The sequence below is a fragment of the Papaver somniferum genome, chromosome 1 (genome assembly GCF_003573695.1).
Source record: "Papaver somniferum cultivar HN1 chromosome 1, ASM357369v1, whole genome shotgun sequence".
Taxonomy (NCBI): Eukaryota; Viridiplantae; Streptophyta; class Magnoliopsida; order Ranunculales; family Papaveraceae; genus Papaver; species Papaver somniferum.
The window spans coordinates 138113574-138140008 of NC_039358.1; the positions used below are offsets into that span (position 1 = coordinate 138113574).

At 35.0% G+C, this 26435-nt stretch overlaps 3 protein-coding genes and 1 pseudogene across 3 annotated transcripts; 3 read left to right on the top strand and 1 right to left on the bottom strand.

Moving 5' to 3' along the window:
- The first annotated feature begins 5246 nt into the window (after positions 1 to 5246).
- LOC113351273 lies at positions 5247 to 7160 on the top strand. The gene is made up of 2 exons (XM_026595289.1): positions 5247 to 6009; positions 6310 to 7160. The coding sequence occupies exons 1-2, from the start codon at positions 5247 to 5249 to the stop codon at positions 7158 to 7160; spliced, it is 1614 nt and encodes a 537-aa protein (XP_026451074.1).
- A 902-nt stretch (positions 7161 to 8062) lies between these two features.
- Positions 8063 to 8836, top strand: LOC113351282. Its single transcript, XM_026595300.1, has one exon. It carries the CDS (start codon positions 8063 to 8065, stop codon positions 8834 to 8836), a length of 774 nt encoding a protein of 257 aa, XP_026451085.1.
- An 11817-nt stretch (positions 8837 to 20653) lies between these two features.
- Positions 20654 to 22229, top strand: LOC113302138. Its single transcript, XM_026550988.1, has 2 exons — positions 20654 to 20944; positions 21623 to 22229. Exons 1-2 carry the CDS (start codon positions 20719 to 20721, stop codon positions 21982 to 21984), a joined length of 588 nt encoding a protein of 195 aa, XP_026406773.1. The 5' UTR covers positions 20654 to 20718; the 3' UTR covers positions 21985 to 22229.
- On the bottom strand, positions 22066 to 23808 carry LOC113302145 (annotated as a pseudogene).
- Between the last annotated feature and the right edge of the window lie 2627 nt (positions 23809 to 26435).

A 26435-nucleotide genomic window follows, 5' to 3' on the forward strand; every position in this document is an offset into this window, starting at 1 on the left:
ACACCACTTAGAAAACACCACTTAGATTGAAGTGCTTTGCTCCGCCTCTTTTTCTTTAGGTAATCATTTTTTTTTTCATCAACTCAACCTCTCTTCTTATTAGAATTTAGAAGATCCATATAAAAACTATCTCATAATCTAGTCCATCTTTAGTTAGGTATATTCTTTCCAACTACTAAATCTCTTCTAAAATTTCTGAAGAATAACAGTTTCCAAGATTTTTTTCTAAACTCCCAAGAAAACTCCCTCTGGAACTTCCAAACCAAAACATGCACAAGAGTAAGCATCACCTAATGTATTAGTGACTTTTCTTGAAATTCACCTTTAGGCCAAAAACCATCTCAAAAGCAAAAATAATATTTTATTCAAAATCTAAATTTGATATTCAATGTCATCAATGAGAACAACCAAATCATCTGTAAACTGCAAATGGTTTATTACAACTCAATTCTCTGAAGTTTTAAACCCTTTTAATGAGATTCAAATCACCATAGTTTCTTATAATTAGAGAAAGCACTTTTAAAACTATAATGAATAAAAAGGAAGAAATTGGGTCCCTTTGATCCTTTACCACTTATAAAAATCTTAGAATATAAATCATTGAGAGAAATAACAAATCTGACATTTGTAATATACCAATGAATGAAATTTTTTTATAAAATAATAAAAGCTAAATTTTACCATTGTATAATCTGGATAACACTAGTTGATGTTATCAAAAGCTTTACACAAATTTAGTTTGACCACCAACCGAGGAGAATTCAATATTTCTCTTGAATCAATCAATTAAGAGGTAATTAGAAAGTGATAATTTTGTATATTATGGAGGGCATTTGAGTCTATTATCTAGACATTTGAAAATAATTTTGTAGACGCCACTAATAAGACTAATTGGTCTAAAGTTGTACTTGGAGACAACAACATCACATTTAAATAGTAAAATGATATTTGTACAATTTAATCTCCAGTACATTCAAGTTCAGGTTAATAATATCCTGAGTTGTCTTGAAGAATTCCATATATAGTGTACTCATCAGGACTAGGGGATTTATTCATGCCGATTTACAACATTTATAATCTCCTCTTCAGGAAATTGCTGCATAACCATAATACTTTGAAGCGCACTTAAAGAACAAGGTGATAAATGCATATTTTAATTTCCCTACATCCTTATTATAAATGCGAAATTCTTTATTTTTCTTGTCCCACTAAATAGGAGAAATTTCAATTCCAAGTTTATCTTTTTACATATACACCCTTACTTATTGAGAATAAAGACGAAAGATAAAAGCTGGAAAAAATAAATGGATATTTAAAAAAACCAAGCATTTTTATTAATATAAGAGATTTCACATTCTCTGACTGTATGGAGGGATGCAGGGCGTATAGTTTTAGTGTCAATTTCATAGTACTAGTATTTCCTAATTATGTTGTAAATTTTTATATATTACTTGATTTCCTTTTATTTGTCTTTGATTAGGTGGAATCATACTAAAGGAGTGAAATGATACTTAATTGTGTAAGGAAAGAAGTCACCTATAAATAAAAAGAAATCAAAGGGCTTGATGGACACATTTATGTGTTTGACTTGTCTCAATTCTATATATATTATTAGTACTCAGTTTTGTACTTATTATGATATTTTATGTCTTTCTAGGTGTTTTTGGAGAAATAAACTTTTGTGGAAAAATTGGCTCGAAAAGTGGCAATTGAACCCTCGGAGAAAATTACTAAAGGCATCTCAGAAAAGTGTTAAAGGCACCCGGAGAAGTTGATAAAGGCACCCATGAGTTTTACTATTTACACCCCAAAATTACTACTTGTATCCCATAAATTGCTATTCGCACCCCAGGAATTACTACCTGTACCTGGAGCTGCAAAAGGGACACCGGAAATGGATAAGGGGAGGTCATCCTCAACCTTTTGAATTCTGTTTTTGGTTGGAAAATCTAGTTTTGAATGGCCGAAATTAGGGTTTGTGATTTGGGTGAGTTATGATGAGACTAAAGCGTTGAAATTAAATGGGTTTGTTCCAATGGGATAGACAAGGCTGGTAAGGTTCTCTGTTTCAACTGGAATTGGCTAGAATCATGGATTTGAAGCAAAACAGTTTTGGTGGTAAATTGGTTATACTCCAGCAACATTAGGGTTTTGTATTTAGACAAGAATTAGTGAGACTAAAGGGCTAGAATTGATTATGTATGCTCTATTTAGCTAAGCATGGATGGTATGGGCTTTAGATTCAATCCATTTGGGATGGATAATCATATTCGAAGAAAACATAGAGTTAATACATTCACATGATTTCCTGTGTTATTGACGGAGATTAGCAAGTGTCTGCAGAGTGTCTGACTGTGTCATAAATGAGCTTTTAATGAGATGGAGTGTGTATCCTGCAGACAATCGCGTGTAGAAAATTTAAAAGGAAATTATCCGTAAAATGGAAGGAGAATGAAAAATAATTATTTGGAGTTAATATGAGAGATTTATTGATCCCGTGATGTATAAAATGGGTGTACGGAGGCCATAGAAGAGAGACGCATAGTTTGGGAGAGATTGGAGAGCGAGAATCGAAGAAATCAAGAGTCGCAGGAATTCTGCAGTTGCTTCTCTTAATCAAGAACATGAAGAACATTGGGCCATCTGGAATAGTCGCAGAAGTAGTCGTTTAATAAACCACAGAGGTATTGTATCATTGTCTGTTTGATTGTGATATCCTTTTAGTAACTGGACTGCTTTGGTCACTAGAGATCTTTAGCAACTTAAAATCATTCTAAGCAATTTATATCTTTTTGAATGGTTAATCAAATTTTCTTCGGTTTTCGATTCATGAGTTGCTAAACTTATTTTCCAGGTTTTTGGAAGAAGCTATTTTTGAGGAGTAATATTTAGTAATTAATCTCTTTGCTATATTTACTCCCTTTTTATGCTAATAATTGTTTAAAAAATTTCTCTTCTTTATATGGTTCATAATAATTGTTTTGGGTAGTTTTTAAGCTACCGATATTTTATAAGCGAAGGAAAATTAGGCTTGAGATTAACGACGAGGGTCATAAATATTGTATGTAATGTTTTATCATCCAAGGCATGAGATTGGTTCAAAACTGTCGTGAGTAATTTGGAGTATTGTGTCAAAGTTGTTATTATTGAGTTTACAAACATTAGAAGTAGCAGAATCCAAACCCTTAGACCTATCTCTCTTCATCCTGTTACCATATTTTATTTGTTTTTAGTATTTTACTTGATTAAGTCTTAAGATCAAATCTTTAAAGAGTCCGAGTGAGCCATACCTTTCTTACCACCTGTAAAAACTACATCAGCAAATTAGAAGGATCAGAGTTGCCAAAATCTTCAAAAATAGCAAAAAAATTACTAGAGGCAGCCACAATTAGTTTTAAGGAGATTATGGAGGTACCCTCAAAATATTGTATATATAATTTGAGACCAATTTAGAGAGCTGTGATTGAAAGATGAACAAAGCTCGAATTCTAGAGCTTCTGGCCCCACTTGAGAGAATATAGACCAATAATAATCTCGGTTTTTGAGATCTTTTCGATGTTTTTTGCAGCGCACCCTATGGAGTGAGTGGTCAAAACCACGCTTATATACACAAGTCACAAATCGTATCTTCCTATGCTCTCATCTTTATCCCTTTGCAAAACCGAAATCGTATCTTCCAATATCTCTTCTGTAACCGCAAAATGTATCTAAATATTATCTCTTTCTCTCAATTTCACTCATTATCTCTTCGTTCATCTCTTTCTATTCCCTCACCGCTGAAGTTACGCCTCTTTAAGTTTGTTGTTTAATATTTTGATTTAAAGAGTTTGTTGTTTAACTACTCCCCGTCTGTATCATAATCAGGTTGTGCAATGATCATAATCAGGTGGTGCAATGGTGTGCACCAGTGGAAGAGGAAGGCATGGAACTACAGCTACGGTGAAGTCTACGCCACTATTGACGAAAGTGGAAGCACGCCATAATCGCTATTTACGGAAAGCGGTAATTAGACGCAAAAAAACCATTACAGAAGCATTTATCTCCTATATCAGGGATTTTTCTGCATACAAATAGATTAAAGGTTTAGATTAGATCAGCTTCTTCATGGTATAGTATAGTAACTCTCGAAAGTGCTATTAGGGATTTGCTAACACAGTTTATTTGGTTACACAAGTTCCATTTTTAAACATCAGGCCATTGTATATGCAAAGGATATATGCAATTATATATATATATATAATAAGTATTACTATTGTCAACAGTTCATGAAAAGGAACTTGCTAGGGAGAAAAGGAAGGTTCGGAAGGAAAAGCTCGATGCTAAGAGGGAATTACAACATCGGTTGCTATTTGATGAAGCGATATCATTGGAATCAAGTTCCGATGACAGCTCAGATGAGGATGAGATGCCTCGGTTTACAGACGTGGAGATCGATCATTCTATATGTAAGATCCAGTTTGTTCTTTTAACCAACAAATCTAAGTTCAATTGTATTTTGTGGCCACTTATAATAGACTGCTAACTATATTTCTGTGACCTGTGCCATTTTCACAGCATTGGGTATTAAAAAATCTGATTTTGGAGGACCAGAACATACTGGCAAGTATTGTGGTGCTATACTGTGGCACCAAGAGAGGTCTAAAGGAAGCGTTGTTAACCCCGAATTTAGCATATGTTGTTCTAAAGGGAATGTCAAACTCCCTCTTCTTAGAGATGCCCCAGAATATCTAAAGAGATTGTTAGACTTTAATGGTGGACAGATGTCAAGGAAGTTTAGGAACTTGATCCGGGCATACAACTCTATGCTTGCATTTACCTTAACTGGAGCAAGATTTGATAACATACATAATAGGAGAGGTAAGGGACCCTGGACGTATAGAATTCAGGGTCAAAGCTATCAAAAAATTGGTTCCCTGGTGCCTCCCAAAAACAAGGATCCAGGATACAACCAGCTCTATATATGTGATACGGAATTGGCACATGAAGCTTTGCGTCGGAAGAACGTATTTTTTAAACATGCAAAACAGGATGACTTGGGAGTAGATTGTGCGCAGAAAAAGACAGGCCATGAATCAAAATCTTCTAAGAAGAATGACAGTGAATTGGACTTAGACGTCATCACAAATTTAATCACTATGATGGATCAACATAACCCTATGCAAAGACATTCAGGATGGCTAAGCATCGAATGCAATCCCAACCCGCAGTCAAATTGCGGTTAAGAATCATTAGTCGGCGGCAAAGGGATGCGAGGAAATATAACTTACCAACATGTTCCGAAGTGGCAAATTTTAATAGTCCAGACTCCTACAGATGATGATGTGTACAGGGATATCATATTTGAACCTAAGGAAAATGGTTATTCTATAATCAAGGAGATACACCCATGCTATATGCCTATGCAGTTTCCTATTTTATTCCCTCGGGGTGAGGATGATTATAACGTTGATACTGCATACCGTAACGTAAATATGGGAAAAGATGGTGTACTCAGAAAGCGGCAACAACTTACTATGAGAGAGTATTATGCATTTAGGCTACATCGGAGACTCGTAGAGGGACAAACTTTGTTCAACGGTGGTCGTCTGTTCCAGCAATATTGTGTTGACGCGTATGCATGTATTGAAGAATGTCGACTTAAATGGGTCAGGAAGAACCAAGAAAAAATAAGAGCTTATTTACACTGTGGATTGAAAGATTCACTGCTAAAGGGAGATTCATCTATCATAAAAGGGAAGATAATTGTGATGCCATCATCATTTACCGGCGGACCAAGGTATATGATGCAGTACTATCAAGATGCCATTGCAATTTTTCGACGTATTGGTGTTCCAGATCTGTTTATAATATTCACTTGCAATCCCAAATGGAAGGAAATTACAATGGCTCTAACACCAGGTCAGCGACCAGAGGATCGACCAAATATTGTTGCGAGGGTATTTAAGCTAAAACTAAAGCATCTGATGGAGGTTCTACGTACAAAAAAACATTTTGGGAAAGTGAAAGGAGGTATTTGTGTTTCTGTATTTAATTTTGCAATTTTAATTAAAATCTACTTTGCATCTTTACTGAAGACCATAACAATGAACACCATTTAAGCTGAAGCGTTTTTAACGAGTTGAACACATCCAACCTTATTGTTCACGTAAGGTGGATCTCCATATCCAAAACATTCCTAATATGCATTCCTAAAACTGCACAACATCATAATCAATATATAAAGTTGCCGAGACCCATGGTTGCAGAGAATAGGTATAGAGTTTTAATTGTTCTTTACTTTGGTTCTAATTTAAATTTTTTTTTATGCAGCCATTTACACTATTGAATTTCGGAAAAGGGGGTTGCCGCATGCCCATATACTATTATTTCTGGAAAAGAAGGATAAACCAGAAACTCCGTCCGATGTAAACAGAATTGTCACCGCTGAAATACCTGACAAGGAGAAGGATCCTGATGGTTACCAAGCTGTTGTGAACTACATGTTGCATGGACCATGTGGAGTATTAAAAGAGGGTTCACCATGCATGAAAGACAAAATGTGTTCAAAACAATACCCAAAAGAGTTCAGTCGCGATACTAACGTTGACAAATATGGGTATCCAGTTTACAGAAGACGCGATAACGGTAGGACTGTAGTTAAGGATGATATCGAGTTGGATAATACATGGGTGGTGCCTCACAACAGAGACTTGATCGTGCAGTTTGATGCACACATAAATGTGGAGGTGTGTAATTCAAGAGGGGCATTACTTAAGTACTTATTCAAGTACATTAACAAGGGTAAAGATCGGGTGACAGTTGTAATCGAGAAAGATCCAGAACGCAGCGAAGATTCCGGGGAAGAAGAGGTATTGATTGACGAAATCAATAACTACTTGGATTGTCGTTATATATCTGGAGCAGAAGGGTGTTGGAGGATTTTTGATTTCGACATTCAGTACCGTGATCCATCCGTTGAGCGTCTTCGTTACCATTTGGAAGGTGAACACCAAGTAATATTTTGTGATACAGATGAATTAGAAGATGTCTTAGACATCCCAAGTGCGAAATGCACAAAATTTTTGGAATGGTTTGAAGCAAATAAGAGGTATCCGGAGGCAAGGGATATAACTTATGCAGATTTTCCATCTGAATTTGTTTGGGACAAAACTATTAAATAATGGCGACCAAGGATAAGAGGGAATGATGTGGGAAGGTTGTACAACGCTCACCCGAGCTCAGGAGAAAGATATTTCCTCCATATCCTGTTGAATGTTTGCAAAGGTGCACGCAGCTACGAGGAACTAAAAACTGTTGGTGGGACTACTCATGCTACTTTCTGAGACACATGCGTGGCTCTTGGATTGCTCTCAGATGACAGTGAATGGCATCTCGGACTAATAGAAGTATTGACATATAGCACGGGAAACTTGCTGCGCCAAATGTTTGTTGCAATGTTACTTTTTTGTGAGGTAACTGATCCAAAAATATTATGGGAAGAAAACTGGAGTTTGTTATCTGAAGGCATAGAGAAACAAGAGAGAAAGAAAAGACGCAATTTACATTTGGATCTTGATGAAGCCGAGTTGAAAAATCTAACCCTAATTGACATCGAAGAGATAATGGGGAGAAATAGCAGAACTCTTAAGGAGTTTCCATCGATTCCTTTCCCAAACAAAGAAAAACAATATGCTTACAAAAATAAATTAATAGATGAGGATCTAGCTTATGATACATAAAAACTACGGAATGAGCATATTAGACTGAAGAATTGTTTGAATACGGTTCAGCGAGAAATATTTGATGTTGTTAGCCAGTCAATTAAAAAAAGGGACGGTGGATTATTCTTTGTTTATGGAAGAGGTGGTACTGGAAAAACTTATCTTTGGAACACCATAATAATCGGCTTGCGTGCAGAATCCAAAGTTGTCCTGGCTGTTGCATCATCGGGTATAGCATCACTGTTGCTTCCCGGGGGAGGACTGCCCATTCTCGGTTCAAGATACCAATAACTTTGGAAGACAACTCCACATGCGATATTAGTCATGGAATTCAGTTGACAGGGTTGATAAAAAAAGCTGAAATGGTAATCTGGGATGAAGCACTGATGATTCACAGACATGCTTTTGAAGCTCAAGAACGAACGGTGAAAGATCTCATGAATGAGAGCAAGGACAAGACAAAGGAAAAAGTGTTTGGCGGAAAAACTCTTCTGTTTGGAGGAGACTTTAGACAGATATTACCGGTAATTCGTGGTGGAAGCCGAGAAAATATTGTCGATGCTTCTATTAGTAGGTCAAGGTTATGGAAACATTTCCATGTATTTGAGTTGTCTGAGAACATGCGGTTGTTGAATGGAAATTGTAATTCTGCTGAAAAACAATCAATATCCGAATTCAGCAAGTGGATTTTGGATCTTGGGGATGGAAAACTACCATCAAAAGAAATAGAGGGTGAAGACGATGAGCCAACTTGGATTAAGATACCCGATGACCTGTTGATTGAGAGTGGTGAAAATCCCATCGAAACTATAGTTCAGGCCATTTATCCTGGACTGCTTGATAAAATTGAGAATCAAGATTATCTAAGGAAGAGGTGCATCTTAACCCCGAAGAATGACACTGTTGACCAAATAAATGACTACGTGGTTTCCATGTTTCCAGGTAAAGAGCACGTCTTTCTAAGTTCTGATTCAATTTGTCCACAGTCGTACGATTTTGAAAATGCAGAGTTGTTATACAACCAGGAATATCTGAATAGTCAGAAACTATCAGTAGTACCTAATCATGTGCTTCGATTGAAGCTTAATGTACCAGTAATGCTTACAAGAAATATAAATCCAAGTGCGGGGCTTTGAAACGGTACAAGACATATTGTTACCAGGATCATGGAAAGAACTATTCAAGTTAAGATTATAACTGGAAGTGCTGCTGGTAAGAGTGATGTAATTTCAAGAATAGTCATACAACCAACAGAGACGCACTTGCCTTTTATCCTGAGAAGGGTGCAGTTTCCTATTAAAGTATGTTTCTCAATGACAATTAACAAGAGCCAAGGCCAGAGCATCGACAATGTAGGGATCTATCTTCCGAACCCAATTTTCTGTCATGGACAACTCTATGTTGCAGTCTCCAGAACAACTATCCGAAGTGGATTGAAAATTCAAATTGATAAGACAAAGGATATCGTACCAGAAGGGTATACTCAGAATGTGGTGTACAGGGAAATATTCACAAATTTACACCAGGTCAGTAATATATTACTACTTTCTTTGTTGAGCCTTATAGATAAATGATATGTTTAGTTATTTTACCTTATTTATATAACAACTTTACTTATAATTTTACCAACACAGAAGCATAAAACACACCAGATCCAGGAAATTTCATCTGATAGGAGTCACTTGGAAGGGGATCAAGAAACCGATGAAGAAATGACACCATTGATCGAAGATAGTGGTGACGAATTCTCGGCATTCAAAAATACAGTGATCGAAGATAGTGGTGACGAATTCTCGACATTCAACAATACAGTGATCGAAGATAGTGGTAGTGAAAAAGGAGATCAAGAGAGTGATGAAGAAATGGCATTGTTTGTCGAAGATAGTGATGACAAATATTAGGGATCAACAACACTGGAAAGTGATAATTATAAGGAACATCTGAGAATCATTACCTGTTTAATTTAATTTAATTTCATTTTTATTTTTTTTGTTTCGTTTGCAATGGAATTCCAAAGGCTCCAAAACTTTTTTCATATTTAATGCTGTCAAGGATTATTTTTTTTAAATCTTTATATATGCCAGATTGCTGAGAACAAATGAAATTTTGTTCAATAGAAATTTTGTGTAACAACTGCAGGTACAATCCTGCATCTAGCACAAATGAAAATCAATAAATTCCTTATAAGAGACACCGATCAAAAAAAAAGAAAAACTACAGAATGAGATTGTTAAATTGAACTGAATCAAGTACAAAAACATTATCATTCATAGAAACATGCAGACTCATTTATACGTTCCCAAAAATAAGGATATGATAGATATCAATATATCTTGACGATGACGCAATATTCTTATCAAAATCTACACATTTCATAATTTGATTAACAGAAATTATATATACAATATTTATTCTTATCGAAGGCTAGCTATCTGATTTGTTACTTCTCCATCAAAAAGAAATAAATCATTAAACCATATTTCAAGTTAGTTTTACTAATCAACAAGAATAAGAACCAAAAGATGACAAAATTCAGAATTCTTCGAACATGGGATACCAAAAAATCAGACACCGACGAATTTTACAACTTTCATATGATTTTGCTCAATGAATCTGTAAGTTATTATATATTTTTTTAATGTAATTTATGATTAATTCTTTTGCAGAAACTAATGAAACAGTCAACAGGAAGAACAAATACATGCTGTCGTATCCAAAGATCATTACAAAAATCACGCCCAAAAACTTCAGGAACAGAATTTGATAACTATCACCGGCTTCACAGTTTCGGAGATCAAACATAAATGGAAACCTATTCCAGGAAATATGATATTACACTTCACAGACCATACACATGTTACCGTGGAGACCATGGACAACAAAAAAATCCCGATGTATGGATTTGTTCTAACGGATCTAAAGGAACTCAATGAGAGAAACAACGACTTTACTCATTATACAGGTGACTTATTATACATCACCTTTTTGTAATTTCTTATATCACTTTCTTGATTAATTAGTTTCTTATACCACAATATTGTTCATGTAGATGTCATGGGAATACTGGTGGGTATATCGGAATCAACATTTGGATCCCAAACATCTAACCAGTCTGCAATTACAAGGGAAATTTTAATACATGATGGATACAGAAACTTGATTAGAGTTACTATCTGGAGAGATACTGCTAGACAAATCAAAGAAAAATATTTAGATGATACCGACAGATACATCGTTCTGATAATCACTTCAACCCTGGTGGAGAAATTTAATAGTAAGCCATGATAACTTATTCCAAATGATAACGCCTATATTTATAAGATGAAATAATCACTAATTAATTAAAATTTTCAGATATGTATTGTCTTTCCACTATAATTGCTACAAAAATATTTGTGGATTTGGCCATACCAGAAGTAGATGACATGCGAAACAGGTAACTATTAGATCTGTTTGCTAAAATGGATTGTTTTGATATGATTAGACTACATATAAAGACACTAATATTGTTCAACGAATACATGTGGACCTTACTTGCCAGTAAAGCTTATTGATTATGAAAGGAAGCAAGAAAAACCAATAGAAGAAATGTTTTTTCAAAACAGAATGACGCTACGAGAAGGATGCAGATTAATCCACAATGAAGAGAATTTGGTAAGATCCACACATACTTATAGTTGATTGGTAACAATATAATAAGATCATTGGTTGCTAATGTAATATACAAAATAGGGAATGATCTTTACTTGCAAGGGAAAAATAGTTCGCATTGTACCGAATTTAACGTGGTATTATTTAGCATGTCCGAAGTGCAATTCAATGGAAAACACGAACTTAACTGGAAGAGAATGGGGTGCCCCATGCGATTGCACGATCAAAACACATGTACCAAGGTAACAATATTAATGCAAACATCTTACTGTGAAACCAAATTGCATTAAGATACTAAAAAAATGACTGGTGGAATGCTTACACAGGTACAAGTTAGAATTACGAATACAGGATGAATCTGGAACTGGGACTGGAACATTTGTTATTGTGGGATCGGTTGCTGAATCTCTTTTCAATGACAATGCATGGATCTCAAAGTTTATGCGATATAATGCCATGATGAAAAAGGTACACTACAACCATGGCAATACATAACATGCTTACTGATTTTTCTACCATATGATAACATCAAACTAAAAAAAAAAAAAATACAGAAAATCTTGGCAGAAGATGTATCTGAAATCCGTATTGTAGGGTAAAACCGAACTGGCTACCAGACTGTTTTTGTGCAACGCATATATCCTATCAATCATGAATTAGAAGATAAGTATCAAAGGCTACAAGAGGTTGAAAAACAAAAAATGCAACAGTACCATAAGCCGCAGACACCATCAAAATTTGATAGGACAACTACGCATTTTCAAGATCCGTTGACCCCTTTGAAAATCACGATTATGGAAAATACTAACCTTCAAGAAGAAACATAGAATGCTGAGATGAAGAAACTACAGGAAGAAAAACAAAGCACTGAGATGGAGACAAATTAGAAGACAAATTATTTATAAATTGTTGGTTCAATTATTGGTTTGAGATTATTTCATAAATTATAAACCTTATGTTTCATTTATTTATTAGTGGAAGTTCATTATTTGTTTCGCAAATATGACTATTTAACTCAGACAGACTGAGTACAATAATTTCAGCCATTTACATATACAATGATCAATAACGTTGGAAACGTGTCATTAACAGTCCATGAAGAACCATTAAACCAATCTACGAGCCCATCAACTTAGTTGAGTCACTTAGTTTTTGTCACTTAAAAGACTAATTCCAGCCATTTCCCTACTTTTCATAGTATTGCACATTCCTACACTGGATGTTTCTGAGAAAATATTGCACATTCCTTCCAAATCTTCAAATATATTTCAAATATATTCAAATTCCTTTAAAATCTTCTACTAAATCTATATATATAACTAAATTTTATTCGTACAAATCTATCAAAATGAAAAATATACTTGATCAACAAGAAAATATATTTCAGATATTACCATTTGTAATATTTTATTCGTACCAATCTGCTCTATCAAATGACCATTTCTAAAATCCTCTGCTAAATCTATATCTAACTAACTAAATTTTATTCGTACCAATCTATCTATTATATTCGTACTAATCTACCAATACGTGATTAACAAGAAAACAACCCTAAACAAGATTCGATTTATTCGATTTTCGTAGTTATCCGAATAAATGTTCGTGTATAAAAAGATATGAGATTGCAAACATAAACTCACACATAAAATAATCGCCTCGGTATACCTCCTCAATATCTTATTTTCTTCCTGCACGCTGAACAACATGAATAATCAAAAGAAGGTTATTTCAAAGAATAGCAAAACTGCTACTGCTGGCAAAGGTATGTACTACTCATTCAAATCAAGTCATATGTTTCCACTAATATATAAGAAATCCGTGTTTGATATGATTTACAAATTTTGTGTAACCATATAGAACAAGCTATTGCGAAGATAGTCTATACACCCTTCAACGACCTGAGGATGAATCAACTCCAAAACAAGACAGTGAAAGCTAAAGTTATGAAAGTATGGGTATCAGAAAACAGGAAAACCGGTGAAGTTTGGAGCCTGGAAGCCCACATAATGGATGAGCAAGTGAGTACTTGAATTATGTACATCTATATCCTTCTCAAGTTTACACATCTAATATGTTTTAAATGTCGAAAATTCCAGGGGACTCAAATGCAGCTGAAAGTGAACAAAGATAACATGCATTTGTTCCAGGGAAAATTATTGGATGGAGGTGTATACTCCATCCAACGATTTACACTCCAAGTTCCCACCTGTGGATAAAGAATAGTATCCTTCAGGTATATCATGTGGGTTAAAAAATTTGCCAAAGTTCAACGACTAGAAGAAAATCCATCCAATTTCCCCACAGAAATATTCACTTTCTTGTCGCTAGAGATTGTGCCTAGCAGAAAAGGCGACAACCAATTCTATACAGGTAAAAACATAATCAAATTCTTAACCACTTCAAAAGTTATCATTCAGATCATAACATATCATTGATATATTTTGCAGATGTGATTGGAAGATTGCATTCTGTATCCAACGTTGTTGTGAAGCAGGTTCAAGAAATCTACGAAACAAGAGATGTCCAGATGAGAGAGATTTGCATAGCAAACGAAGCGTAAAACACGATATTTATTTTAAAATAAATTTTGATAGTGAATGAAAAAAAAACTAACACTTAATATCTACTGTAACAGGGGGAGACAACAATGAAAATCACTCTCTGGGGTGAATTAGCAGATATGATAGAGGATCAAATGCTGGAAAGGAACAAAAATGTACCAGTGGTGGTCATAGTCACTGGAACCTTTGTTAGAGAACACTTAGGTAAGACTAATTTACAACATATTTGGTATGTGTATCTATTCTATACAACACTAAATATTTGTCATATCATCACAAGTGTAATCATCCTTGCTACTACCAACACATCAAGAGTATTTGTGGACTTGGATGTTGAACAAGTACATGTATTTAGACAGCGGTAAGAAAAACGTACCGTCTAAGCACACTCTATAGTTATTTAATAGAATTAAACGATTAACCAAAGCTACTATTTCAACAAGCTTGGTGAAGAAACAACAGAGATAGAAGAGGTGCACCTAGAACATGAAAAGGATCCCTATGAAGATAAGATTTCCCTATATGAAGCAAGCCAGTTTCTCCTGGAAAGTGAGAATAAGGTTGAACATTATATTAAATATTATTACATCTACGTAGTAACCTAAGTGAATTGAATAGTTCACTAATACCTGTTTGACCCAGGACAAGGAGTTCTTTTGGGAAGCATCGGTTATTCGAATCAATGAAGGAAAAGATTGGCACTACATGGCCTGCGGAACTTGCAAAAAACAGGTGAAATACAACGATGGAAAGCCTTCTTGCCCCAAATGCGAGGACGACTTTCAAGGAGTAGTGATACCATGGTAAGAACAAAAACATATCAATATATATGATAAGAAACATAACATATGCTGATTATCATTATTAATTCAAACAGGTACAAAATCAATGTAAGAATCAAAGATAACACAGATACTGCGGATTTAACCATTATGGGCTTTAATGTCCAAAAGATGTTGTAATATACTGCCGCAGAACATGTTGACTATGCTTCCAAGTGTGAAAAGGTATCCACAGACTCACTCTATAGTTTTTATTTATCTCTGTAACAATATAATACTCATTAAATATATAACTCGATTTGTAGCTGAGTGAACCAGGGAAAATTTTGAAGGTGTTCGATAAAATAATTGGACATAAATTTGGGTTCAAGTTGAAGGTTACTGAGGAGAATATCCAAAAGCAGACAGACAGTTACAAAGTCTTAAAAGTTCATACAAAGGGAACAAAAAAGAATAGCACAAGTGAACAGTTGGGTCCGCGAACACCACAAAAAGATCAACAAAATAGGGTCCTTCGATTGGTTGATGAAACACCCAAAAAAATAAAAAGGCTCAGGCGTATAGCACTTTCAAAAGATTACGAAGCAAAAGATGATGATGATACTCAAAAAGATGATGAAAAAGCTCAAGATGATGAGGATACTCGAAAAGATGATGAAGAAGCTGATGAAGATGATGAGCAACCAATAAACAGTTGGTTGAAGAACAATAAACAAAGGCGTCTGGTAATTTCAGAAGATGATGAAGAGGCTGAAGAGATTCAGGAAGATGATAAGGTTGAAGAAAAATAAACAGTTTCTTTCTTAGTCGTTTGATCTTAGTGTTTCTTTCCTTATATTTCTTCTTAGGTAGAGGTCCTTGGAAGGTTTTTCTCGAAAGAGTTTTTTAATACACCAGGGAGTTTGATTGTTGGATTTTGAGTAGTTTCAATTGAATATATCAATTTGTTTTGTTAATTCCGGATTTCATACAAAAATTCCACTGTAACGTAGTCTTCTTTAAGCCTCAATTTAACTCTTTATTCCTCAGCAACTACAAACTTAAGCCCGTGCAACGCACGGGCGAGACACTAGTAAAGAATAAAGATCACTAGAGGCAACCCTTTTGTCCTTACAATATCACCATAGGATGTCGTGTTTCTTGAACATTTGTTAAAGACAAATGCCATGTACTTGGGACTGTCATTGAATTATATTGAAAAACTACCAAACAGACCACTAATTTTAACCGAGAATGTAAACTTATTCGTCTAATATGAGCTCAAAAAATTTATTCCAGTTTCCACGACCAAGTTATCTACAAATTGATTAACAACTAAACATGGTTCCAGTGGGTGTTTACGATGGGTTACGATCTCTTTTTAGAAGCTAATATGAACATTTAAAAAATCAGAAGGTTTGTTGACTATTTAGAGAGATAAAATACCTTTAAGACGAGATAAACCATCAAAATCACTTGGAAAACTAGAAGATTTGCAAGTTTGCGAATCATGAAAAGTCACTACCAAGAGGCAAAGAGTATGTCGTGCGGCATGGTCTCTCCTGCTCTGTGGGGTAGTCTTTGCCCCTCGGCGATCATAAAGCCACTAACGACTACTTGACACAACGACTCTTATTCAAGCTTTTAATATCTCATGTAAACTCATTTCAAATCACACATCTCTACCACTAAATTCTCACACAAATTTCTTTCCTATCTCACTTCATACTAACATGTCTCATGCTTCTCAAGCTTCTCAAACTAAAAATAAATTTTCGGTTTCAAAGTTTCTTATAGAATAAGATGAACCAAGATATTTCACACTAGATTTTGTTAATGGAGCATAACATCAAGGACTTGGCTTTCCGGATAATTTATTAGAGAAATTCAGTGTAGAAACACTAATCCTTAAAAAATTCCTACAAGGTTGTCAGGTCATTTCTATACGAACTATAAAGAAATAGCCTTATATGTTGTTGCGATCATGCAAGACAATCGATTTATAAAGAGTGGTCAAAGTGATTTTGATGTGGTAAGAAAATTAAAAAAATTGTCAAGTTTTAATATTTTAAGTTGGTAATTATTTTTGCAAATGTTGGAACGAAAGTGTAAAGAGGATTCATACGGAAAAAACGATAAAATTTCGCATGCAAAAGTTATTACAACACCCTAAAGTCGATAAACAAGTATAATCCAGTTTTATTGGATATGATAGGCAAAAAACTGCCAGCTAAATCCCCATATCGTCGTGGTATATCAAATTCTCATAAATCTCATCCCGATTCCAGATTTAACTGACCAATTGCATATTGGTATACCTATTGGCGATCCCTCTCCAAATTCAAACTCAAATATCAATGCTTCTAATCCGCAAAATGCAAAGGTACGGGCCAACAATATGCAAAAATATTGAGAAAGATGCACTAGGAGGATCTTCAAGTGATTTTAGCACGACCAAGTTCATTCACAACCAACTTGCAAATTAAAAAAAAAACAGATCAGTACTTATTTGTTTCAAATTAAGTAAAACTTCATGTTAGAGCATTGCTTGTTTGAACTCACAAGTGTTAGTATGTCAAGCTTGTCATTAATGTTAGTTGACCAAAACTATATCTTGATTTATAGTGGTCTATTAAAGTTGGTCTCAGATTAGGATTAAAATTAGGTAGTTAAGTATTAGTATTCACCGAATAATCCTTGAAGATTGAAGACTCAAGAGCATACGAATATATCAACGAGAACTTCATCAATAAAGGTATACGAAGATTTATTTTTTTGGAACTCTTATTAATTCTACCTTTCTATCTTTCGAAACAAAGTGCTCACTCTTTGGAACAATTCCTACAAGGGTAAATATATTTTTATGTATATACCCGAGGAGACTTGAACCTAAGACTTCAGTAACCATCGAAATTGTAAAGTTCCCTATATATTATAGTGAATGAATGAAAATACGAATCAGACAAGCCAAGAATCATTCAATTCCGTTGTATAACGAAGAGGTTATCAATAAAATAATGAAGCTGAAAAAGTGTGACTAAAAGTTGATTCCAGGATTTAGGAGAAAGAAAGGTTCTTGAGATTTTCCTTTCTCCACATTTCCAAACTAAAAAAATCACGTTTCGCGAACTAAACCTCAAAAACGTGACTTAAGCCTTTTTTAGTTAAATTTTGACGTTTTCTCTTCCACACCCATTCAATTGTCATATTTCATGTGATGTTTTTAATTCCCTTATAAGCCAAGTGCTAATTAATCTTATTTCATTAAGAGTCAATTGTGTTACAGAATTGCTCGATCGAACTCCGCAAGCATTGGTATGTCAAGTTTGGTTATCATATTTTAGTTCCAAAACTCGAAGCTACTTGATTTGATAACTAGAGTCAACTTCATTAGGTTAGAATAACAACATATAAATGTTGAGGCTCACTCTTGTGGATCACGAAGAACCTCAAGACGTATCAGCATCAACGAACACAACATTCTCCTGTTCGAGGTTAGTAGCATCAGACTTGACTTGTTCTATTTATATCTTTGTTCTTTCAAGTCGGTATTAATTGAAAACATAACATACCAAATATAGTTTTTTTACTTGTCTTTAGTATCAATGACTTGGGCATTACACTACAACCAAATAATCAAAGAAAGACATACTAATTGTTTCATAAAGTTTTGGTATATGGAGTTACGCAAATATAGTTTATCTATGGACTTCGTGAATTAATATAACATTAGTTGGTAACTTTTTATTATTTAGTGTATTCGAACTTCTGAATGAATTCAACCGTTGAGATTATATATAAAGCCTACAACTTGCATAAAAAAGAAAAGATTATAGAAAACTTGCACAAGAAAAGAAAAGATCCCACCAAACTAAGAAACAAAATGAAACTAGGTCAACAAGAAACCTGGCTAAATAGATTCACCCAGGAGCATAGCCAGCCCAGTATAAGGGTTTCCACTTGCATCCCCTGTCCGGCTAGCTCCAAAGCCTAATTCGGAGTTAGTTACAGATTTAAGACTAGTTACAAACCCACATTTTACTTCTTTGCACCCCTAAAAAATATTTTGTACCCCAAAACAAGGTTTTACAGCCCAACCTAGAAATCTTGGCTCCATCCCTGACCATAGTACCGTACTGATCCTAAGGATAGTTTTGGCTTGGTGTTCATGGATTTTGCCAACTGCGGTGCACCTGGTCACACAAGTATTATGCACCTATTGCAGCTCCGTCGACCTTTTACAAACCAGCATACTAATCGCCGGGTTAAAAAAAAAGAGAAAAGGAATAAATCCTACCACTGGTTATACGTACACAAGTTATTTGCTTACTGTTACCGGTGATAAAATCATTTGGTGTCGTATTGTAATAAGAAACCTATGGTTAGTACTAGTATATTCTTGTATGCGATAAATGTTTTTTGCTCTTCTGACCTGCAAAATATTTCCCGGATATCATCTGCAACTTTCTCCACAAATTTATGACCAGAGGTACGTGGATTTTGGAGAGCGTTGTGGACTGAGCTTAGAGCCAGAGGTGGAGAGTTCTTGACTTCGCTTCTATGTAAGTGGATATTTTGTGGAAATTTGGGAGATGTACTAGGTTACACTTAATTGTAATTTCCTATCGAGTTGTCCACTTTCAATCAAATTGCATGGAGATTAGACTTGAGAAATAAGTTAAAGTTTAACTGTCAGCAAAAGATGATATGGAGTAGTTTGTTGGGGGAAGGTTTGAAAATGGAGCAGAGAAAGAAAGTGATGTAAGGGTGTTATTCGTTGGACTAGAAAGAGAAAGAATTAGCTTAGAGATACTATTTTCTCTTCTAACACAACAAGTAAACTAAGGTAGAAATAAAACTAAGGTGTAGCCTTTTAATTACTTGTCTTGATATACTACATTGGAGATGAATTGATTTTGAAATTTGAAGCCTGACGGATAATGCAGGAAAATGTAACCTGGATTAGTATTTTGGTTGAAGTCATTGGAAATAGCTAGGGGAGGGGACCATATCTTTGTCTTGGGACTGTTTTTCCATTTCACATTTGATTAGAAGATTAATATATCAGTTGCATTATAATTAATCATGAAGCAAATGGTAAGCATTACTTTTAGTTTTAGAATAGAGTGTGCTTCGCTTACATTCATCAAACAATGCAAAAAAAAGAAAGAAGAAGAAAACCTCTTCATTTTTCTTTGTTTGTCCAACTCTGATTATATTTTCAATGCAAGTCGATCAATTGTTGGACTAAGTTGGTGTGCATATGGGACATGGTCGAGGTAAGATCAAGATTAAGTTTCGAGTCTCTCGTGGTGACACATGTTCAAGATTAAGTTTCGAATCCCGCATAGGTGACACATGTTCACTTGACGAAATGTGCTCGTATTCTTTAGAAAATCGTATTGAATATTACTATAGTACATGCGCGCATTATATTAACTTTGTATCATCATCAAAGGTCGCAAAAATATTTTGGCTCTTATCCAGCAATTTGAATTTGAATACTAATGGTCCCCTACGTACTTTTATCTTCAAATCATACGCTCTTCAATGTTTAGGAACTGATTAATCAACACTAATCAGGATCACTTTCTTTTAAGTGTTTTAGTTACTAAACATTTTCTTTTTATGAATTTGAGTAATAATAGTAATTTTCCAAAATTTACTGTAAATTGTAATGGATAGTTTTCTTTCCAAGAAGTCATATGAAGAGTGTAAGCAATCTCAAAATGAAAAGATGTTGTGAAGTCGTTTACCTACTGTAGAAGTGGGTTAAACAAATACATAAGCAAGACATAATACATCCAAATTGGAGAACATAATAGTAGTTCACTCTACATTGACTTTGCACGAAATTGACTTCCTAATCCAAACACAAGGATGTTAGAGTGGGGCAAAATTGACTTCCTAATCCAAAATCAAGGATCTTATTAGTGGGATGTGGATGACAATTTACCTACTTAAATTGCCTTATAAAACCACAACTCCGAGCTTGCCATTGTATTCAAAATACTCCAACATATTTTTAACAAAAACACCAAGAAAATGAACTCCTTCCTAGTCATGCTTTCCTTGTTCTTATTGTCTGTTCAATACTCAGCTGTTTCCGGACAAGAGAACCCATTGTTTGTAACGTCTAACCACTTAGAAATGGTGCAATTAGCAGGATACGGGCACGACAAACTCTCGTCTGTTTTAGTAAGTGGTACGGTTCTTTGTAGAGCTTGTTTGCCAGGTGAAGCGGATGAAGATCGTTCATGGCCTATCGCAGGTTTGTAAATACTATTGCATGGATATAACATTCTCGTTCATTAGTTTTGAATCTTTTGATCATTTATAAAGTAGTTCTTCAAAATTATTAGTATGCATCATGGTGAGAGAACTGAAAGAGATTGAACAGCATGTTGGACTAATTAATGAAGTAATTAGTGTTTTATTTAGTAATTATTGAAGGTAGAATTAATTGATATAACAACAAAGAAATCCCATTCATATAGGAGTAAGCTTAGAAACAAAGATATCGAGCGAGTTTGGTGTACAGAGAGGTGAACTGTTTCTATCAGAAGTTTTGTGTTTCCTCAAAGAAAACTATGATTTCACAGTTTTACCATTGTAGAGAGAGCTAGTTTATACGTTAATCATACGTTGAGACTGAAAGCTACTTCAGTATATTGACTAACTACCCTTCTAACTGAAAAAAATAATAATTTACCCTTCAAGTTCTAAATCGTTTGTTTTAGACTTTAGCTTAAGCAGTTGCCAAACCATCTACAAAACTAAGTTCATCCGTAGCAATTACTTCCAAAAATGTGTTAATTTTAATCGCAGAGAAGGTTGGTATGTCAGCCGGATATTAATGCCTACGAAGTCAACACCCCAGTACACCCAGAAAAAAAGATGTTTCAGTTGTCATGGTTTGACAAATCTGTGTGTGTTTGTGATTTTCCAGATGCAGCGGTAGCTGTTACATGCAAAACTGGTGGCAAGAGGAAGAAACACTGCGAGGCAAAAGGGGTCTCAGATGAGTATGGAGAGTTCATCATCGATCTTCCTTCAGAACTGCACGCTCATCCAAACTTAGACAAAGTTTGCACTGTTCGGGTTACGAGTCTGCCCAAGAACACACCCTGCAGTCATCACCATTTTCTTCTAAGAAAGCCAAAAGCAATAAGATTAGCATCAGTCGGCAACAGCATCCGCATGTATACTGCTGGAACCATGACGTTCAAGCAACCATCAAAACCATGGCGAGTGTGCTTAAAGAGACGTGGAAAAACAAATGCAAAATCTTCATGGAGAGGTTTCAGATAGAGGAAAGAAATTAAAATCCGATGGATGACATCTGTTTCAATCCGAAAGCATCCCAGTTCACATATTGTAAGAAGAAAAAAAAGGTGAACTGTGCCAGATGTGTAGATATACTACTATTAAATACACCAATATGCATTGTTATACAGTGATGGTGAGTTTGTTGCAGATTGATCAACAACCCTATTTGTAAATCTTCTTATCCTTGTTCCCTCCACATATAATATGAAAAATGGGTAGTACAAATATCAGTATCAGTATCACTTTAACTTATCAAGATGTTTTCTATTTCCCCAACATTCACAACACCTACCATGCACAAAATAGCAAAGAACTTAACAATCTCAAGTTGTTTAGGAACGAAACACAAGAAGTACAATTCTGATCAGCTCAATTCTCTTTGATCTTCTTCTCAGCTGTAGATTCTATGTACTTGGCTACATCTGCACAACAATTGAGTTTATCCGCTACACCTCATCGGGAATTTCAATTGAAAATTCTTGCTCAAAAGCCATAACAAGTTCTGTCCTATCTAAACTGTCAAGGCTCAAGTCTTTTTGGAAACTAGCTGTCTCTGTAACCTGTAAATAACTTTCGTGAGGTAGTTTACTGATACAAAATTTTCCAATCTCAGCATTTCAACAGAAAGTAGAGAGCATCATCGGAAAAAAAAAGGTTCAACTAACAATTAAAGAAACAAGTTCAAAAAGAATAACAGTTACCATGGCTGAATCAATTCCCCCAAATTTCTTAACCATTCCAATCACTCGATCCATGAGTTTATCCGAGCTGTTATGTGCAGATGATACACACATATTCCTTCCCAATTTGTTAAGAATACCTCCATTTTCTACCATAGACAAGAACTGTGTTGAGTTCTCCACTCTCACATGCCTCAGAATAGTGTTGTTGATGTTTAACATGTTTGACACCAAACTGCAAATCAGTAAAGTCCATATCTAATTAGGTTGTTGCAGAGAGAACTAAACAACCGAAAAGTAATTGAAGCACTGTTAGAACATTAGCCATGCTATTCATATGCAACTTGCACCATACTGTCAACCAGAAGTCCAGAACCATGCAAATGAGGGGATGATATCCTAAACACCTCTACAGACACACACCAAATATTTCATATCAGCTCAGATGCAAACAAGGTACAAAAAGCACTATGAATAGAAAAATACATTTCCTAGATGACCGGTTCATTATTGATACAAGCTACTATCATAATTAATCAAAACAAAGAAGTCACAAATTGTAAATTGGGTGCCATAAGCTCATAAAACAAGTAGCCAAAATCCAACCCCATTCTCATATGGGCAAAATTAGTTTAGGTCCATTTCCCATATACCTGATAACTAGTTTAGCTAATTTGAAGATTTCTTACACTATTCGTCCTCATATTATCAATATTTTCACCCTAATACAATTACTACGCTGAAATCACATCAAAACGTCCTATTTGAGATTTTCTCTTTTGATCTGAAAGTTATTCAGTAAGACACAAATAAGATTAATAGTTAAGATGCGATGCTTTATCCTTGAGCAACATTGGACAACTAACCAGTAATCAAGTATGAGAAAAAATTATAAACATAACACTGAAAAACTTGATGTAAACATTCTTAACAGATCGAAGAAATTACGTCAACTAATTCAATACGATTGAAAAGGGAACCAAAAGACAGGACAAACCTCAAGTGCGGAAACGCTGTATTAGCAGTAAAACCCTAAACAGCAGAAGCTGCAGAACCCCGGAATTTCAAAAGAAGGGAAGACGAAGTGGTGTAAATCAGTAATCGCGGAGTCGTTTTACAAGAGTTGGAGATGGGCCTATATATGGTCACTTAAGCCCATTACAGAATAAAATAGAACGATTTTTTTCGTGAAAACTACAGTCACACCCATTTTTCAGATTTCTCCCACTGTCAAACCCACCGATAAAAATTTCAGGCGTGCATCCATTTCCTCGGTGAAACTTTCTCCCACACCCAGAATTTCTAAAATTGTTTCGTCGCTTATTCTTCCTCGTTTTTCATTCATTACTTCTTTTATTCTTCTTTCCTAATATTATTTTTTTTTGGATTCGAAATCAATCAGAGAAGAAATGGGTTTTGGCTAGGGTTTTGCTATCGTAATCAAATTGAGGAATTGGAGTTCAAGAAGGAATCTGAGAAGGGGATCTGAACTGAGAGATATTTTGACTCGAAGATAAATCTGAGATATGAGATGGGTTTCTGATGGTTACTGGTACTATAGAAGATAAATCTGAGATAAAGAAGTTGGTGTTGATGTACGTTAGAATTAGGGTTGGATTGAAGGTTAGATCGAGGATTGGAGACGAAATTTTTGTAGTGAAGAAAGTCGATTAAATTGAAATGGGTTTGATTGATTCATGGCTGTGAACGAGTAAGTTTTGCAGCGGACTGGTTTCAAAGATGAATGGAAGAAGAAGAAGAGAAAGGAGGAACTATTGTTCCCATGGATTAAATGGGTTTCTGGTTGAATCTGCAATGGCAAAGACGACAATAAATTGAAGGGGTTTCGGCTGATTGTGAGATTGTGAAGCAGATGTTGGTGGTGCTGCAATTCAGAAGAGATGAACGAGATATTGAATATGATGTTGTTAATGTGTTGGTGGTTGAAATGGTATCTGTTGCTGGTAGATTTGAGAGATGGATTTCGAATTGGTGGATTTGACAGAATAGGCAGATGAAGCTGTTGTCGTTCGAATTGAGGATGAATGTTAAACTGGGTAAGAAATTATAGATGGGTTTGTGCTGATGTGAACCAGGGAAGATGAGTGTGATGCTGTTGAGAAAATGGGTTGTCGAATTGAGTACCAGAAGTTGAGTTTGGATGGTGGTCGTTCTTATAAAAATAGGGAAAGAGAAGCACGGATTACTGTTGTGCAATACAGGGAAAGAAAAGCACATAATATGTTATGCATTTATAAAAATAGCTATATAATATGTTATGCATTTATAAAAATGGATGCATAACCTATTATGCGTCTACAAAATTTGTTGCATAACTTGTTATGCAGTGCAGAAAACGGTTGCATAACACGTTATGCAACAACTTTTTTGTCGCTATTAAAACCAACAAAAATAAAAACTGCATAACTTGTCATGTACCTACAATAATATCCACATAACATGTTATGCAGTCGCGAAAATAGATGCATAACCTGTTATGCATCCGAAAATACGGCTGCACAATCTTTTATGCATCGAGAAAATAGATGCATTATGCATCTATTTTTTATATACACACTAATACAATGGCTACATAACTTGTTATAGATGCATAACTTTGTTATGTAGTGGAGAAAATGGTTGCATAATACGTTATGCGTTTGCAGAATGTGTTATGCATCTTTTTTGGTGGTTGTATAATGGTTATGTATCAAGTTTTTGAAAATTTTGCCTAAAATGATGATCGCCTCCGATTTTTTCGTGAAAAACAAAAATTTGATATTCTTGTATGTACTCTTTGCGTAGCTCTCTTTAAAAGATTTCCAACGATATAAAATTTGTAAAATTCCAAGGCGCGGTTTTTTAGATATGTTATATCCAAGTTTGCTTTACAATTATACTCCTAAAAAAATAGTATGCATAACGAGTTATGCAGCGATTCTTAATAATTTCAGATAATTTTGGGTGTCACCGTACCTAAAATTAATTGTGGGCCTGACAATGAGAATATTATTTTTTTTGGATCTGCGCCTAATTTTCTCTTTTTTTTTCTTGAAACAAAGTTTATACAAAAGAGACTAGCTACTGGGGGTGACCAACGAATGGGTGGATGCAGATTTGGTATCATCCGCGTCCAATCCGTCTAAATGGCAGATTTGAGATTTTCATCCACGTCCAAACTATTAGCCATTAGAATTGACACCTGCAGGTGAGGGGATGAGCGGATTGGGTGCAGATGGATTTGCGGATTCTAAAAAGATATAAACGAAAACAAGTAAATGTCGAATATGAGTAATATAGATTAGTTTTAAAACTTAGTTGGTCAGTGTTTGGGTTTCTGTTAGGATGTATGTTTGATGGGTAGTTGTTGCAAGTTCTAAGATGGCTTTTGATAAGAGAGACAGTAGTTGCAGGGTCCGTTAGCTGTTTTGGAAACACCTATTACATCTAGCTTTCCAAATAAACCACGCCGTGATGGAGTACACTTGGTTCTAGTTCATATCATCTATCGAACTAGTTTGGGTGTTGTTGATCCAAGTTTCTATCTAAGTTGTACCACTAATTATGGAGTTGTCTATTGTGCAATTCATATCGAACCATACCGCTCTGCTAAAAGAGCATCTTAGAAGTGTATGAATATCAGTTTCTACGGGATTATCACACATGTTGCAGGGGGTGCTTATAGTTGGTACCGACCTCCCCAAAACATTATTCATAGGAAGTATACTGTTATAACATTTCTATACAAAGACC